At 48.1% G+C, this 16857-nt stretch overlaps 1 protein-coding gene across 1 annotated transcript; it reads right to left on the reverse strand.

Annotated features, from left to right (window-relative positions):
• Positions 1-1149: 1149 nt before the first annotated feature.
• On the reverse strand, positions 1150-15300 carry CHMP3 (charged multivesicular body protein 3). The gene is made up of 6 exons (XM_066548766.1): positions 15170-15300; positions 10560-10620; positions 6970-7149; positions 4404-4525; positions 2552-2666; positions 1150-1657 (listed from the first exon to the last, which is right to left on the reverse strand). The coding sequence occupies exons 1-6, from the start codon at positions 15212-15214 to the stop codon at positions 1521-1523; spliced, it is 660 nt and encodes a 219-aa protein (XP_066404863.1). The 5' UTR covers positions 15215-15300; the 3' UTR covers positions 1150-1520.
• Between the last annotated feature and the right edge of the window lie 1557 nt (positions 15301-16857).

The raw sequence follows: 16857 nt of genomic DNA on the forward strand, positions 1-16857 counted from the left end.
TGTAAGAGTTAAGTTGATTTACAGAAGGTTTGCCTACACACCAGCCCTTCACTAAATTCAGTGAGAGCTTTCCTCTGCCTTCACTTGCTGCCACCTCTCAACAGTAAATAACTTGTTCTAGTCACTTCAGGTGCCTTGATTTGGCATTTTGTGCATGAACTTTGTCAAGTATGCTTAAACACAACACTTACCTGAGCGTTCTCTCTTGAACCACCAAGTTGAAGGAGATGACAGTGAGCAGGTTAATTGCTTTCCTTGGCACCAGCTGCAGTATTTGTGGGCAGCTGGAGTACAGGAGCTGAGTCACACTGACCTTAGACTCATTGTTGAAACTGCATTTTGAGCTCTTATCATGGTGCTGTTGTTCAGTCTTGTTTTATTGCAGCTCTCACCCACTTTGTTTCTGATGTGTCCTTTCTGGTTTTTTTAAGACCGCAAAAAACAAGCTGTCCCTCTTGCCTGTTTTTGTTGCATTTGGGGTGGAGATGAACACTTGAATTGCAGAGCCCTGAAGCACTGGGGATACTTTGCCTCCCCCAGCACAAAGGTGAACAGTGCTTGGCCCTTCCCATGCTTTCATGGCTGAAACTGGGAGGTGTTGGACTCCATCCAGCTCTCTGTGTGCCTTGTGTGTTTTTCTACCCTTGCAGTTAGGGTACAATTATTTAGAGATTTGGCTTCCTTAAAATGAAGAGCTCTGGCCTTTGTTGGGGAGGTGCTGTGGCAGTGACAGGTTTGGGTCAGAGTTTTTTGGTTTCCAAACAGCCTTTTGTGAGCCGTGACATCCGTTTTGCCTGAAGCTTTTCCTTGGGAGGAGACACAGCTCTCCTGTGATCCTGAAATGTGCTCTTGGAGCAGCAGAGAGGCCTTGGCACTGCCATGGGCAGCTTTGCCAGGAGCCTGGTGAGTCAGGGCCCCCTCCCACTGCTGCCACCTGCCCTGCCCTCCCTGTGCCACAGCCTTGGCTAAGCCAGGCTCTCCTGTGACCATACAGAGCTGGAACAGACTGAAAACTTCTCTTTAACGATGCAGTGAAGGCCCTAAATGTGCTGAAGAAAGGTGTAATAAAACTAAAAGGCAGGTGTTAAGATGGGGGTATTGTTTGTGAAAAAGGCCAAAGTGATGCAAACTAAACTGCTGCCATAGGAGTGACTGTTAGAAGCAGCTTTAATAAAATTTGTATTGATTCAGGAAAACACAGATCTGACAGTGGTGGAGGTTTTTGGTAGCAGATTAAACCAAAGTGCCTGTTAGAGAGAAATGCTGCTTGAAGATGAGAATATATTTCAGGACTTTATGTCTAAAAATACATAACATTACACCACCCTTGCCATGTCACCACAGGAAACATGGGCTGAACAGAAAACTGGAAGAAGTATATTACAGTAGTGTCTTGGAGGAAAGAATCCTCAGAAAGAAAAAAAATATATATATATTACATAAGTGAGAATACATAAAGTTTTGCATTTTGAAGGTAGGACAGAATAAAATCAAGCCAACTGTACACATCCATCCTGGCCCTAGCTTCTCAGGGTGGCCAACCGTGACTGCATGGCCTCGATGTCCTCTTCCTCATCCACGGCAGCAGCTGCTGCCCCCATGGGCTCAGGCTCTGGCAGAGCATCTGTGACTTTACTGGGTGCTTTACCCAAGGCCCCTGCAACAACAAACAGGCTCATTAGTGACTGTCAGGTCTTCATTTGATTAGTGGCTTTTGGGGACATCTAAAACAACCCAACCAGTCATTTCCCACGGAGGTCAGAGCCCTGAGCTGGGCCAGGGCCAGCCCAGGGGGGTGCTGGCTGCCCAGCAGCCCTGACCTGCCAGCTCAGCCCTCTGGGAGGAGGCTCCCAGCTCCCCACAAGCCCTGCTGCTTGCTCGGGAGGAGGCAGGGAAACAGGATGGAAAACGCAAATGAGGGTGAGAGAAAGAACAGGGCAATGTGCCAGGCACTGAGCACAAGGTGCCAGCAGGGTGGGCCCTGCACTTGCAGCGTGCTGCAGCTGGTGCTTGTTTTTGTCACACCACATCACAAGCAATCCAGGTGAAAGGAGCATTCTAAGCATTCTCCAAATCAAATAACTGAACCAGTAAATCATTATTACTTCATGAGCTGGAAGGCAGAAGTTGTGGTTTTGGCTTTAAGAGGGTTTTTGTGTTTGCTTTGGGTTTTTTTTCCCCCAAACAAGACACAGCATGTTACTGCCAGGACTCACAACACAGCCTATGACTCAAGGCAGTGCAGCAGAGTTTCTGGTTTCATTAATAACAATCATTTCTTGGTTTCATTAATAACAATACCTAGCCAATCATGTAAGTTTCACCTTGGTAAGAGGATTCACTGCATAGCCAAACACAGATCTGTTAGAACCTCAATTACAAAACTGCACAGAGAGCAGCTGATGGATCTTAGTTCTGTCCTGCTGAGCCCCACTGGCCTTCTCAGCCAGTATTCCCTGAGAAATCAGCTTGTCAGAGCTCTCTGCCCATCACCAAAGGAAGAGATGCCACAGAGCAGGGACCTGGCTCTCAGCAGTGCCCACAAACTCACCAGCTGTAATTTCAAAAAGGATTTTGTCAATTTCTGCCTCAGCTTCCTCCTCCATCTCCTCCTGATCCTCCAGGCCTTCAAAGGTGTCTTCCAGCATTTCCTCTATAATTCCAGCCTAGCAGAAAAAAACAAGGCAGCCTGTGATGCCCGTGGAAACAGCAGAGTAAGAAAACTCATTTCTACTTGGGAGATGGGCTTATGCCTATCCAGGGATGTAACATGAGCACACATCTCTACAACTGCAGAGGAAAAGCAGGAAGAAAACTGAGGATTAAAGGCACCTGTTCTCACTTGGAAAACCTCAAGTTATTTAAACCAAAAGAGGAGAGATTTAAATTAGGTATTAGGAAGAAATTCTTCCCAGTGAGCTGGAACAGGTTCCCCAGAGAAGCTGTGGATGCCCAGTTCCTGGGAGTGTTCCCAGCCAGGTCAGATGGGGCTCTGAGCAACCTGATCCAGTGGCAGATGTCCCTGTCCATGGCAGGGGGGCTGGAATTACATGATCTTTAAGATCCTTTCCAACCCAAACCATTCCATGATTCCATGGTTATTTATTGTTGTTGCACACCTAAACCAAGAACCCAGCCTGCTCCAAGCATGTGAAATACAAGGGTTTCAGTCATGCAGCATGAATTGTGTAGCACACTGTAAAACTGCTCTTTGACACAGCTTGGTTTTTTTATCTGCATTTGACCCTGCATTTTTTTATCTGCATTTGACCCTGCATTTAACCCTAACCCAAAACATTCCTTTGCAGGCCCTTCAACCTACATATGGTCAAACCATGCTGGTGCACAATGATGAAATTAGTTCAAATAAATTTATTTCTAAATAAACAGTCTAGAGTGGTAAGAAAGGAAAAAGCAAAACAACTTTGGTAGTTGAAAATGTAATAGTCATAACAGAGAATTATGTATGCTTTCAAATCAGAGCACTCCCATCACATGGAGACACTGAGCTGGATGCTTTAAACCACTGACAGTGAGTTATATCTGAATTAGCCAGTTTTGTGATTCTTTAAAAATTTTGTAATAAACTTAACTAGTTAAGGAATGTTTGATTGCATTATTTTGGCTGGTATTGGTTTAGATCTGTATTGGCTAAGTGTCAGTAGAAAACCCTGAGAAATTACCTCACTGCACCTGCAGAAAGGAACTCTATGGACCTAGACCCCTTAGAGAATCTATAGTTGAAGAACAAAATAAATAATTGTTTAGTGGTTATCATACAACTAGAGATTAATTAGATGTCATAGAACAAGAATGGTATCTTGAGAGAGTTAAGGAGTCAGAGGCCTATACATCCCAGAAAACTTGATTTATACATTGCAGGTGTAGTAAGGGAGCCACTTCATAGGCTTGTACTCCCCAGAAAACTTAATCAATAGTAATTGTCTAAGCAGGACAGCACATTTAATAAAGCACTGTTAGCTGGATAAAACTCAGGTTATCCATTAAACAAAGACAGATGAGATGTTCTGCTAGTAATTAAAAGAAACAAAACACCTCTACCATGATGCAATAAATTGGGCAGATTTTTAGGAGTGTCTATTAAAAAAATCTTGGCTGTTATAGTGTATATAAATGCCTGAAAATTGTTGTTTCTTTGAACATGTCTATGGTGAATAAATTCCCCATATGCTCCCAATTTTGACTCAAAATTGTTATTAGGAATGTTGGTCTAACAGCTTTTTGCTGTTAGATTTTCAACTCTTTGTGTCACCAGTATCAGGCTGGCCATGGAGTCAGAGTGTCCTGAGCTCCCTGTGACAAAGGGGCCGCCCAAGTGGCTGCACAGCTCAGTAACAGCCACATTGTGTTCACCCCAGTCTGATTTATGTGCCAGACCTTACCTTCATCATCTCTTTGGACAAGTCCCTCATCGTTGCTTGGATTTCTGGGATTTTTACTAGATTTTGCATAGCTTTCATGACTTCTGTGCTCTTCTGCAATGAACCTGCTACTCTGAGGACAGCTGTGAAGGAGAGAGGCACAGAACAGTTTGAACAATTAATGCACTGCTGAAAGCAGAGGAATTATATCCTCCCTACATGGAAGTTTCTTTACATTTAGGCAATTCAATTTAAAAATTAAATGGGCATTGCACTTCACTCTTGACTAAATTCCTGGAAAAGCCCAACTTATATCCACACTGGAAAAGTCATATTTATAGCAAAGCTATAAATGTCCTGTACAATGAGGAGCCCAGGTGGTCTGCAGAGAGATTTCAACCCACCTGCACCCAGGTCACCAAAGACAGGGAAAGAGTTGCCCCTACCCAGCCCCTCAGCATCAGAGCTGCAGTGACTGCTGAACCAGGGATCTCCTGCCTGACACCAGCTGCTGGAAACCAACCCTGGCAGAAGCTCTGCTGCAACAGTTCCACAGCAAAGAGTAAGCTACAACATTAATACTGACGCAGACAAGCCAAAAATAAGCTTGTTTAAACTGAATTTAACAATACCCTTTCCAGAGGCTATTCTAACTTCTAAGGTCTCCTCGTATGTATTGATACATCAAGATCAAAAAGCAGTAATTAAGGGTACTTTGAAGATGTTTGAATTCTGCCATCCAGCTTTGCAGCTTCCTGGACATGGAGAACTTACCTGTTTGTATATAAAATGGTCACTCCTTAACGAAGCAAATTGAAGGTACAGCACATATTATTTTTTATTTTAGTAATTTAAGAGCCCTACACTTGTAACAAACTAACAGACACCTTGCCTTGAGTGGTCATTTCTCAAACAAACCCCAGACTGAATTTTAGATTCCTCTGTATTTCCTATCTATGTGTATCAGAACATTCCCAGGAAGATGAAGATGCTGGCAGTGGTAATAAGGAGGAGGCTGTTTTGAATTTTTCCTTTTAATGGACACCTTAAGCTGCAAGGATGGTCCTACCTTCCTTTCCTGAGTGAGATGCATGGGGAGCCACATTTGAACCATCATAAAATTACCCTTAAGGTTCACAGTGTGACTTCCTGTTTTATCACTCATCCAACATTAAAATCTACTTGGATGATGCTGGGGTGGAGGAAATGCTTTGACATTTCAGCAGCTTGTTCATCTCCACCAAGTCTTCTCCTGTCTTTACAGCTTTCTGCTCTGCTTGTTACAGGCTGGACTGTTTCCAGCTATGGAAAACTCTGCATATAGGAAGTATATTAGAGCAGATTTCTGATGTGGATAAGGAACAAGGGAAATCTGCTGGTTCTGGAGGAACACAAAGGACCAAGGAGGGTTTACAGAACATGGGTGTTAAGCCAAAGGGCAAAAGGATTCATCCACACTAAGAAATCAAGCACTGCTGCCCCATCCCCATGCAGGTTGTTGGTAAATGCCCCCAGACTCTCGCTAGGGAAGCAACCATCTACAAGATGAAGAGAATTCTACTCCTGTGACAGATCCTGTCAAAATCAGTGACACAGGCTCCACCAGGACACAGGGGTATTAGGGATGCATTCCAACTGTTTAGAAATGCACACTAAGAATGTGCTCCCAATTGCTGTGAGCTCAGTTCCAGAGCATGTGATTCTCACACCACTGGAACCCTCAGGCTCTGAGGAGAGGTGTTACATCATCTGCTGAGCAGCTCATCACAGCAAACAGGGAACCAGCAAGGATGTGGGGAACAATGAGGGCAGGAACCCCAAGAAACCAAAACTGGGAGCTCCCTGATTGCTTCACAGCCCAGGGTGGGACACCCATCCAGGCAGGGCACTGGAGAAACAGCCTTAGAGCATTCTGCAGACTGAGGGGGTTACTGCCTACAGGGATGCAGGACTCCTTACAAGGATGCAGGGGAAAAGAGCATGTTTGGACATGGGGAAAACTTACAATGGATCTTTTAAGGGGAATACAGGAACATACCTGAATCTTAGGGGAATGACCAAAGGTAGATTGGGGAAGGACTGAAGTGCATCAGGGAACACACAAACCTCAGGGGCCTGCAGGACCAAGTACCAGCAGTTCAGGCAGAGAAGGAGATCTGGGGCAGGTACCAGACATCTGGCCAGCTTGGACAGAGCATCTGAGAGCAGCTCCTGGAACAACTGATCTGTTGTGTGTATTGTGTTCTACCAGTGGACCCGAGTCCTCATGAGCTGAAGAGGAAGAGCAGGTGGAGCTGTTCACAGTGTGTGAAAGCTGTGTGTGTTTATGGGGTGGTGGCCAAGGCTCTGCTCTGACAGTGTGGGTGCATGTGCCTGCTGGGATTAGGGGGTAGCACTTCAGCAGCCTCACAGCTCTGGGAGGATCTTCCCAGGCTCCTGAAGCCCACTGGAATCAGCTGCTTTCCACAGGAGCATGGCTGCTCCCACATTCAAGCTCTGCCTGTATTTGATTTTGGTTCTGGACAAGGAAACCTCAGACCTCACTTCTACTGCCAGAGCACTGCTTGGATTCAGGATTTGCTCTTACCAAGCTGGTTCTTCATCCCCATGAGAACTGAGTTCATGTGAGCTTTGGATGCATAGAGTTTGCTTACAGCCTTCCGAGAGCGGACCAGCTCCTTGGCCAGGATCACACACACGTCTCTCTGATTCTTTTTGGCAGCATCCTTTATTGACCTCTTCACCTTCTCCTCTTCCCTCTGGATATCTGGAGCACAGAAAAACACAGCAAACAATGATCAACTCCTAAGGATATAGAAGAGAAATCAGTCATTTGTTGAGCTGTGTTTCCAATGCAAAGAATTGTTTCTGCTTGATTTCAGGTTCCTTCTGTTACTCAAGGACCTTGTTCTGGGTTGATTTACATGTCAGCTGATTAATTCAGCTAAATCTTAATAGGAAAATTCTCATTACTGAACATCCAGCTCTGTAATTTCCTTTGCAGTCAAGAGTACTCTAAAGGACTGTCTGAGAATATTATCCATGATGCTGAGCTGACTAAGAGCTTACAAAGCAAAAAAAGGTCCTGTAAGAACAAAGCACTCTGAGAGGATGACTTGACTCACAACTTGAAAATAACTTCCTGACTGTTAAACTGGCCTGATACAAATACACATACACAAAATATACATCTAACTTGAAACATCCTGTTCAAACTCTCCTGGCATCCAGCTTTGTTCAGCAGATTTTTTTAAGAGTGTGCTTAAGTGGGAATACTGAACTAAATATGAGCAAGGAGTTGGTTGGACTATTAAACACTAAAAAGGCCTTCTTAAATACCATTGGTTTCTCCAGCAAATCTGGTGTCACTGTTGACAGTTCTGCCCTGCCAGGTAACACTGGCTGTGAACAGCAGGAGCCAGGTACTCCAAAAAGCCCAGAGTAAAAAATGCAAGAGTAAGCAGGGACAATATTAACTTCCTTTCTTTTCCAGACTCAGCAATAAATTAGTCACTGATGAAATGTGGATCTCATAGTCCATAAGAAAAATTATCCTAAAGTAAATAAAGAATTCAGATAGTAAGGGTTCCTCACCTTCCTGTAAAGAGTTGATTGAAATGACCACAAGAACAATTTTTTCAAAGAAAGCCTCTGTTCATATTTAGCTTTGAGTCTTCTTGATTTATGCCAGACAAAGTTATACACTGGAAGAATCAGAAGCTGCCCTTTTATAAAAACAAAGGCACCAACACACTCCTTCTGGCACAAGCTAACTTGGAGCCTTCAACACAGCTTCTCAGGTGGGAGTTAATGAACCCTGTACTCAAGACCAGCAATTCTCTCAGTATCATTCACTGAGGTGTTTACCTTAAAGGACTGGCAGAAAGCTGTAGGATTATAATCAGAAAAACATACCGTTGCTGCTTTCCCACTATTATTTTCAGAAACACTACAAACTTGATGACATTTGTGTGTCAGACATGGGACTGAGCTGAGTTCCAGGTAAAAAAGAGTTGAAGTGCTCCAGCAGGAAACAGAAAGCACCAGAAGAACCCCAGCAGCACTGAGGAATTACAACACTCACTCTGTCAGGCTGAAAACAACCCTAAGTATTGTGTCCTGCAGCCAGGCTGGAGTGGGACAGCTGCCCCCGAGTGAATGCTCTCATGGCATCAAGTGCTGGCTGTGAGATCAGTGGCACAAGGATGCAGGAACAGCCAATCCATCTTTGAAGGGCAGTGCCAGCTACACTCCTCAAGGGAGCCAAAGTCACCTCCCCAGTGCCTCTGCAGCACTACCAAGCACAAGAGGCACACAGCAGCCCAAAGCACCTGCAAGAGGGACTCACAGCTCAGCAAAACACAAAGTTACTGTGTTACTCCAACTCTATCCACTCAAAAATTTCAATTCTGAAGTAACAAGGACACCTTTCATTTCTCCAAACCTTCCAAGCCCTGAAAAACAACCTACCCCAAACAGAAATCACTACAGCAGCACCAGTCCAACAACAGATGGTTTCAAAGAGTGTGCTGCTATTTCAGTAACTCTGCTGACTGGGCAAGCCAAGTGCTCAAGTGATCCAAGCCCACTCAGTTCATCCCAGGTGGATCTAGTGTTGCCTTGTTCAAACACATCCAGCACAGCTTTCCCCAAGGAAACTAAGACAGGTTCCAGCTTAGCATCCTTCCTTAAAGATTGCAGGGATTTCCTGTGTCAGGCTCAGGTGAAACAGGAGAGGATGGCAGAATCCAGCTACAGTGAGTAACTTCTGAGGAAACCTTTGGTGGCACTTGGCTGCCATCCTTCAGGAGCAGCCTGCTAGCCTGGGAAGTGTCCAGCAGAACCAATCCATAGGTGACCCTTGGTAAAATGTGAAATCCTGGCACCAAGATATTATTTACTTTATTTTAAGGGCAATTATCAGTGTAGCAGATGGTTGGTGGTTAGTGCTGAACTGTATTTCTGTGAATGTAGGACTCTGAAACACAGACAGGTTTAGAGCTGCTAAAATAATTAGATTAATCTAATTAATTATTAGATCTACATCAAAATATCACACTACCATGTACCCTAGTATCTGTGCAGGCCATTAAAAGCATTATGGCATGTAAAAGGTTAAGAGAAACCCAAAATTTCCAGGAACATCAGTAGTGAGCACGTGGGCACTCTGTTCCTGTGGAAGATGCAGCCTCTAAAACATATTTTGCTAGTAAGATCAGAGTTGCAGCTCCTCTGTGCCTGATACAGCCACACAAAGTGCCCTGGAGAAAGTAAAAGAATTCACATCCCTGTAGATCAGTTTTCCTGGGAAAGACACAAACTCTGTTCCTCATACTGGAGACAAGGACAAAGACAGATTTTGTACTGCACAAGCAACCTTCTCCAACCAACTCCTACAAGTCTGCAAGACACAAACCCTGCCAGGTCACTCCAGAGGCACTGGGCTGGGGAAGGATGGGGAATGCAGGATGTGCTCTGCCAGTAACCAGATGCTGACACAAAATATCCTCCCATGGACAAATCCCAGAGACAGGCTAGGGATTTGAAATAAGGGGAAAACAAAACCTAGGCCCAAACCTGTTTTCAGGCTCAGGGAAGGCAGGTAGAACAAATTCTGAACTAACAGCAGTGCAATACTAAGCAACTTGTCTGCTTTTCAAGACACATTCAGCAGTGTAATGCTCATTATTTAATACCAAAACACCCACACACAGAAAATACTTTTTTTTTTCCTTCCACTCTTCTGTTTGTAATTTTTCCAAGCTGACAGCAAGGTACTTTTGCTTGGCATGTGCACTTTCACACCAGTACATGCCAGTGGAACTGTCTACATGTGAATTATTTACCATACTGATACTACTCATTAAATCAATGTGGGTGAAATTCTGGATAATAAGTCTAATACAAGTTATCCAAAGGGATTTAAGAGCATTATGTCTTACTGGAGCATGAAATATTCATGTTCTTTTGAAAATTTTCCTAAGATGACTTCACAGAGACATCATTTTGTAACACAGACTGAGTCTGGCCCCAGGACCACATTTATCTTCCTTTACTCCAGATGTGACAGACTACCCCAAGTTATTAAATTTCACAGCCTGCCTCAATTAAAGTAAAAAAAAAACCTTGAAGACACACAAGGAGAGTAAAAACAAAGAATGAGACACAAGTACAAACCTCTGATCTGTCTATCAATCACTCTCATTTCTTTCCTTATCTTCAAGGACCATTCATTGACCTTAAAAAGAGAAAGTGAGAGTTACTTGAAATTCCAACTTCAAAACTATGCTTTTATACTTTCATGTAACTTAAACATTCAGTATCAAAAGCAGCACTTCAAATTGCATGAGCTGCAAGTTATGAGTGATGCTAAAATATTTCATTATTCAAATAATAAAACCCCCAAACATTGCAGAGATACCATCAATTCCTGCACTGCTCTTAATGCTCAGACAAGGAGTTAAGGAGGACCTTTATAGATCCTTTCCAACCAAAACTCTTCAATGACTCCAGGATGTGATTTGTGAGTCAGATGCTCACAGCCTGGCTACCTTCCCACATCACTGCCCTGTCACTGTACACAGGGAACTTGCCACAGGGGGTTTCAGCAGCAGGGACAGACTTTGGCACAGATGACAGCCCCAAGAGTGCTACTGCCCATTTCAGTCAGGAAGATCCCCAGCAGGTCTCCAAGCCAACCCCTGCTCAAAGCAGGATCAAGTTCAGAGCTCAGACAGGCTCAGGTCTCATCCACTGAGTTTTGATACTGTTTGAGGGCAGAGACTTCACAGCCACTCTGAGCAAATGCACTTAAACTACTCCTGGGTGGGGAAGACCTTTCCTCATGGAATCCTGGAATGGTTTGGGTTGGAAGGGACCTTAAAGACCATCTATTTCCACCTTCCACTAAACCAGATTGCTTAGAGCTCCATCCAACCTGGCCTTTCATGTTCAATTCAAAACTCTCCTCTGGCCAACTGTGGCTGTAGCCCCCCTCCTGTCACTGCACACACCTCAAAGGTACCTGTCTGTGCCTTGACTCCAACCCCAGCAGAGGCAGCAAGGGGCTTCAGACCCCTGCTCCTTCAGCTTCTCTTCTCCAAGTCAAAACGAGCCCAGTTCCCACAGCCACTCCTCCTGCACCACAGGCTCCAGCCCTCCTCCATCCTGATGGCCTCTGCCACCCTTGCCCAGCTTGCAGAGATCCCTCCTGAGCTGGGTGCCCACACTGGGACACCTCTGCAGCCTCTGCCACCCTTGCCCAGCTTGCAGAGATCCCTCCTGAGCTGGGTGCCCACACTGGGACACTTCTGCAGAGTAGCACAGTGACTGAGCACTCAGCACTGTGACCACACTTCCCAACACACCCTGTTTGCCCCCATTGCTGCAGAGGTGCACTGGGAACTCGTTTATTATCCATGGGAAAGCAGATCCTTTCCTGCAGAGCTGGTGCCCAGCCAGCCCCAGGCTGCACATCCCTGTGTGCAGGGATGGTTGGCCCAGTCTTGCATTGCTCAACATTTTGAGGTTCCTGCTCTGGGTTCCTCCCACTTGCTCAGGTCTCTCTGCCCTCCAGCTTCCCTTCCCCTGCCTTTGGTGGTGTTCAAACACAGCCACTCCTTTAGCAGCTCCCTCCTGGCACTTGCCAAGATCTCTCTGTTCCAGATCCTCTGACTCATCCAGGAGGTGAGGAGCTCCACTTGCCCTGACCAACCCTCCAGGGAAGCAGAGTGAAGAGAACTTGTGCAATGAAAACTTGTAAAGCAAGTTCTCTTTGGTGCACAAGCCCAGCAGAGCAACAGATTTAGACTTTCACCAGTCTCAAAAGACTTTCTCTTGGTCATGGTGAACAGGACTGTGTTTTGACTGCAGACAAAAGCCACCATTTGAGGTGCCCAAGCACAAAATCAGCTTAAAAACCCCCACATACAACCCAAAGCCCTGCAGAGGGGCAGAAGTTTCTAAGAGGTTTCAGAAAGCTCTTGTACCTTTAGTTAAACCCTGTGTTTACAAGCAAAAAACCCCAAACCCAGAACTGAGTGCATCCTCCTCTCTTGTTCTTCAGAGCAGAAGAGATAACATCCTGGAGAGTCATTGCTCACCCTGACAGAAAGCCAAGAAGGTCCCTTTTTTGAGTATGGACTACATGAGAGGAAAAAGGCAGGGGGAAGAGAGACTGAGAGAAACATGACAAGCTCTGGCTGGCCAATTGTCCTGTCTCAAATGTAACACCTGCCAGAGATTTGCTCCACAACTTGTATTCTAGAACAAACCAACACACAACAAGCCTTCATGTACAAGCACAATCAGCAACTGTCAAATGAACCACAGCAGGATCTGCAGCTTCTGTCTCTGGGGTGCACAGCCCAGCACAAACACACCATTAAATCAAGACTGGTTGTGGAAACTCTTTCACAGCTCATCCCTAGCACTGCCAGGGGTTTGACATGACTGTCCCAAAGGCACAGCTGGGTGTTTATGCCTTCCCTGGGGCTCCCAACTCCCCTCCTGCTTTGTGTAAGAGGAGGAGGAAACCCCACTGACTCTTATCCAGGCTGGTCCATGCTCCCAGCTACATGAGACTGCAATTTGCTGAGCTGTAAGGAAGTCACACTGCCCATCTCACACAGGACACAGGGACATGGATGCAGACCATGGCACAAGGCAGCAATGCTGGAACAGGAGTCTGTGGTCCAGCTGAGCAGAGATAATTACCCTGAGCACAACTCCAGGCTGATGAAGCAATTCTGCTTCACTCCTGATCTAAACAAAAACATCCCTCTCACAGCACTGCATCATGCCAGAGTCAGCCAGCAAAGCACTCAAGCTGAAAAGAGCCAACTCACACTACACTGGAGGAAAATCCACTTTTTAAGTTCAAATGATCCAGACATGGCATTAAAAGTACAATAAATCCCCAGCTTTAGACAGGCTGAAATGTATCACCAGCTCTTCACAAGGGCTGAAGATATTTGCCTTGTATTGATCATAAATAAATTATCTCACATCAACAGAGTGGGCAGACAAAAGAACTGAGGGCAAATCATTGCCATCACAAAAATCTCAACCCCTCCCCATCCTCCTGCAGTGCTTGGACGGGTCCCCCTAGCCCTGCTCAGGGACTGCATCTGAGCACAGCTGCTGGCAGACACCAGCCAGGATGCAGAAACAGCTACTGCTTTTTCCTTCTAAAGCTGCAGTTAGGTACAGGAGGAAAGGAATTTTTAACTAATAATGGGTGTCTCAATATCAGTGTTAGGGCTGTGAAGTCACCATGCCAGCCTGCACCCTCAGGGAGGGCTCATGACAGCAAGAGGACTCTTGTCACCTCTCCCTCCACCTGTCCCATGCTGCATTTTTAGGGTTTTCTGCAAAGAATCACAGAATCACTGGCTTAGGAAGGGATCTCTGGAGATCAGCCAGTGCAAACCCCCTGCCAAGGCAGGGTCACCCAGAGCAGGTGACACAGGAACGTGTCCAGGTGTGTTTAGAATGGCTCCAGAGAGGGAGACTCCACAGCCTCCCTGGGCAGCTGTTCCACCCTCAGCATAAAGAAGCTTTTCCTCCTGTAAAGGTGGAAGTGTGGTTTATTTTATGGCCACTGCTCCTTGACCTGTTGCTGTGCACCAAAAAGAAGGTTTGAGGTGGCTGGCACCATTCTCCAAGAGCTCCAAGATGCCCCATAGGCTCTGTGCTACTGGAAAACATGGCAAGCTCACCAGTTAGGGAAGGCAAAAGAGCAGGAGTGGCCCTCAGGCAGGAGGTGAGAACTCCTGAGTGCAGCATGAGCAGTTCCACATGTGAGGGTTCCACAGCTGCCTGATGTGCCACCCACCCCTGAGAGCAGCAGCCCCCAGCCCCAGCTCTCCCAGGGCTCTCTTGTGCCACACTCAGGAGCTCAGCACACTGACCCAGCCCACGCAGTGCTCTGACACAGGCACAGGAGGAAGGGAAGGACACTCCCAAAGGTACATTCCTCATCTGGTTCTCTCACCCACAAGCAACAGCCACAGCCTGCTCCCCTGGGACTCAGCTGCTACAAAGCACCAGGGAACATCTGTGACACTGCAGCTTGTCTGAGCATTCAGCTTGTGTGCCTGTCATTCTCCCTGCTGCTTTTCCAGTACCTCTAATATATTTGATCTTCCTCTCAGCAAACAGCAGATTTTTTTTAACTCATTCATGGCTACTTATGAAAGGCAACAGTGAAATCCACCAGTGTCTTGATTATTTCATTCCACTGTGGCAGCAGAAAGCTGTTCCTGGAAACACAGTTTATTAGGGGGTTGAAAGGAGCCTTACAGACCATATAGCTCCTTCCAAGCACCCCTGCCACGGGCAGGGACACCTTCCACTAGACCAGGTCGCTCAAGGCCTTATCCAGTTTGGCTTTGAACATTTCCAGGGATGGGGCAGCCGCCACAGCTTCCATGGGTAACCTGTTCCAGTGTCTCACCACGCTCAAAGGGAGGAATTTCTTCTTAGGATCTAACGTAAATTTCCACTCTATCAACTTGTACCCCTTCCCTCTTGTCCCGCCACTCCAATTCCTCACAAACAGCTCCTCCCCGGGTCCCTGCAGGCCCCTTCAGATACCGGGAGGTTCTGTGAGGTCTCACGGCCCGGTCCCGGCCCGGGTGCAGCCTCCGCCAGGGCCAGGCCGAGCCCGGCCCCTCCGCAGTCCCCGCCCGACGCCATAGCAACGCCACACGGCCCTGCCGCTACTCCCCCCTCAAACTCCCGGCCCCGCCGCCGCCCGGGCCCGCTCGGCGGCTCCGGCCCCTCACCAGCTCCTTGGGCGGCTTCTCGGGGGTCTTCCCGAAGAGCCCCATGGCGGCCGCACCGCCCGGCGCTTCCGGCTTCCCACAGCCGGGCCGGCCGGAGCGCGCACTGCGCCTGCGCCGCCGCACGCCCCGCCCACTCCGCGTGAGGGGGGGGCCTGAACGGCCTCGCCCCGCCCCTCGCGGCTTCCCGCCAGTCACGTGGCGCTGCGCACGGCGCTGCGCACGGCCCCGCCCCCGCGGAGGGGCGGGAAGGCGCTGAGGGGTGCGGCGGGAGCGTCGGGCCCTGTACAGCGAGTGTGTTTGTAACTCATTCACGGTCAGTCAGGTTGGGAAAGACTTCTGAGATTATCGAGTCCAACCATGACCGAACACCGCTATGACACTGGGTGCCACGTCCGGTCTTTCCTTAAACACCTCCAGAGACAGTGACTCCACCACCGCCTTGGGCAGCCCATTCCAATGTGAAGAAATTCCTCCTAATGCGCAACCTGAACTCCACTGGTCCAGCTTAAGGCTGCGCCCTCTCGTCCTGTCCCTGGTTTCCTGGGATGAGAGCCTGATCCCCACCTGGCTGCCCCTCCTGTCACAGGGAGCTGTAGAGAGCAATAAGGGTGGGGGATCACCCTGCCCCTCCTGTCAGGGAGCTGTAGAGAGCAGTAAGGGTGGGGGATCACCCTGCCTCTCCTGTCAGGGAGCTGTAGAGAGCAATAAGGGTGGGGATCACCCTGCCCCTCCTGTCAGGGAGCTGTAGAGAGCAATAAGGGTGGGGGATCACCCTGCCCCTCCTGTCAGGGAGCTCTAGAGAGCAATAAGGGTGGGGGATCACCCTGCCCCTCCTGTCAGGGAGCTGTAGAGAGCAGTAAGGGTGGGGGATCACCCTGCCCCTCCTGTCAGGGAGCTCTAGAGAGCAATAAGGGTGGGGGATCACCCTGCCCCTCCTGTCAGGGAGCTGTAGAGAGCAATAAGGGTGGGGGATCACCCTGCCCCTCCTGTCAGGGAGCTGTAGAGAGCAGTAAGGGTGGGGGATCACCCTGCCTCTCCTGTCAGGGAGCTGTAGAGAGCAGTAAGGGTGGGGATCACCCTGCCCCTCCTGTCAGGGAGCTCTAGAGAGCAATAAGGGTGGGGATCACCCTGCCCCTCCTGTCAGGGAGCTCTAGAGAGCAATAAGGGTGGGGGATCACACTGCCCCTCCTGTCAGGGAGCTCTAGAGAGCAATAAGGGTGGGGATCACCCTGCCCCTCCTGTCAGGGAGCTCTAGAGAGCAATAAGGGTGGGGATCACCCTGCCCCTCCTGTCAGGGAGCTCTTGAGAGCAGTAAGGTGCCCCTGAGCCCCCCCAAGCTGAGCCTCCTCAGCTTCCTCAGTGCTCATCACACCTATGCTGCAGAGCCTTCCCCAGCTCCGCTCCCTTCTCTGGAACTCCGCCCTCTCCGTAACTTCTTGGTGCAAGGGCTGACCCCCACTCCGGCCTTTCCCCAGGGCTCGTACCAGCCGATGGCCACCCCGCCCCAGCTGCCGGGGCTCTTTTGGAGAAATGCCGCTGGCCAGGCTGGCTCATCCTCACCCTCCCCTCTGCAGGGTCACCTGGCAGAAATGAAGGGACAGCTTGGAGCTGCTCTGCTGGAGCTCCAGAGAGTCAGTCCATCTCTTCACGCCCCGGTGCACAATGTGAGACTGAGAGCATTAGAAATA

This window comes from Molothrus aeneus, chromosome 4, assembly GCF_037042795.1.
Source record: "Molothrus aeneus isolate 106 chromosome 4, BPBGC_Maene_1.0, whole genome shotgun sequence".
In the NCBI taxonomy this organism is placed as follows: domain Eukaryota; kingdom Metazoa; phylum Chordata; class Aves; order Passeriformes; family Icteridae; genus Molothrus; species Molothrus aeneus.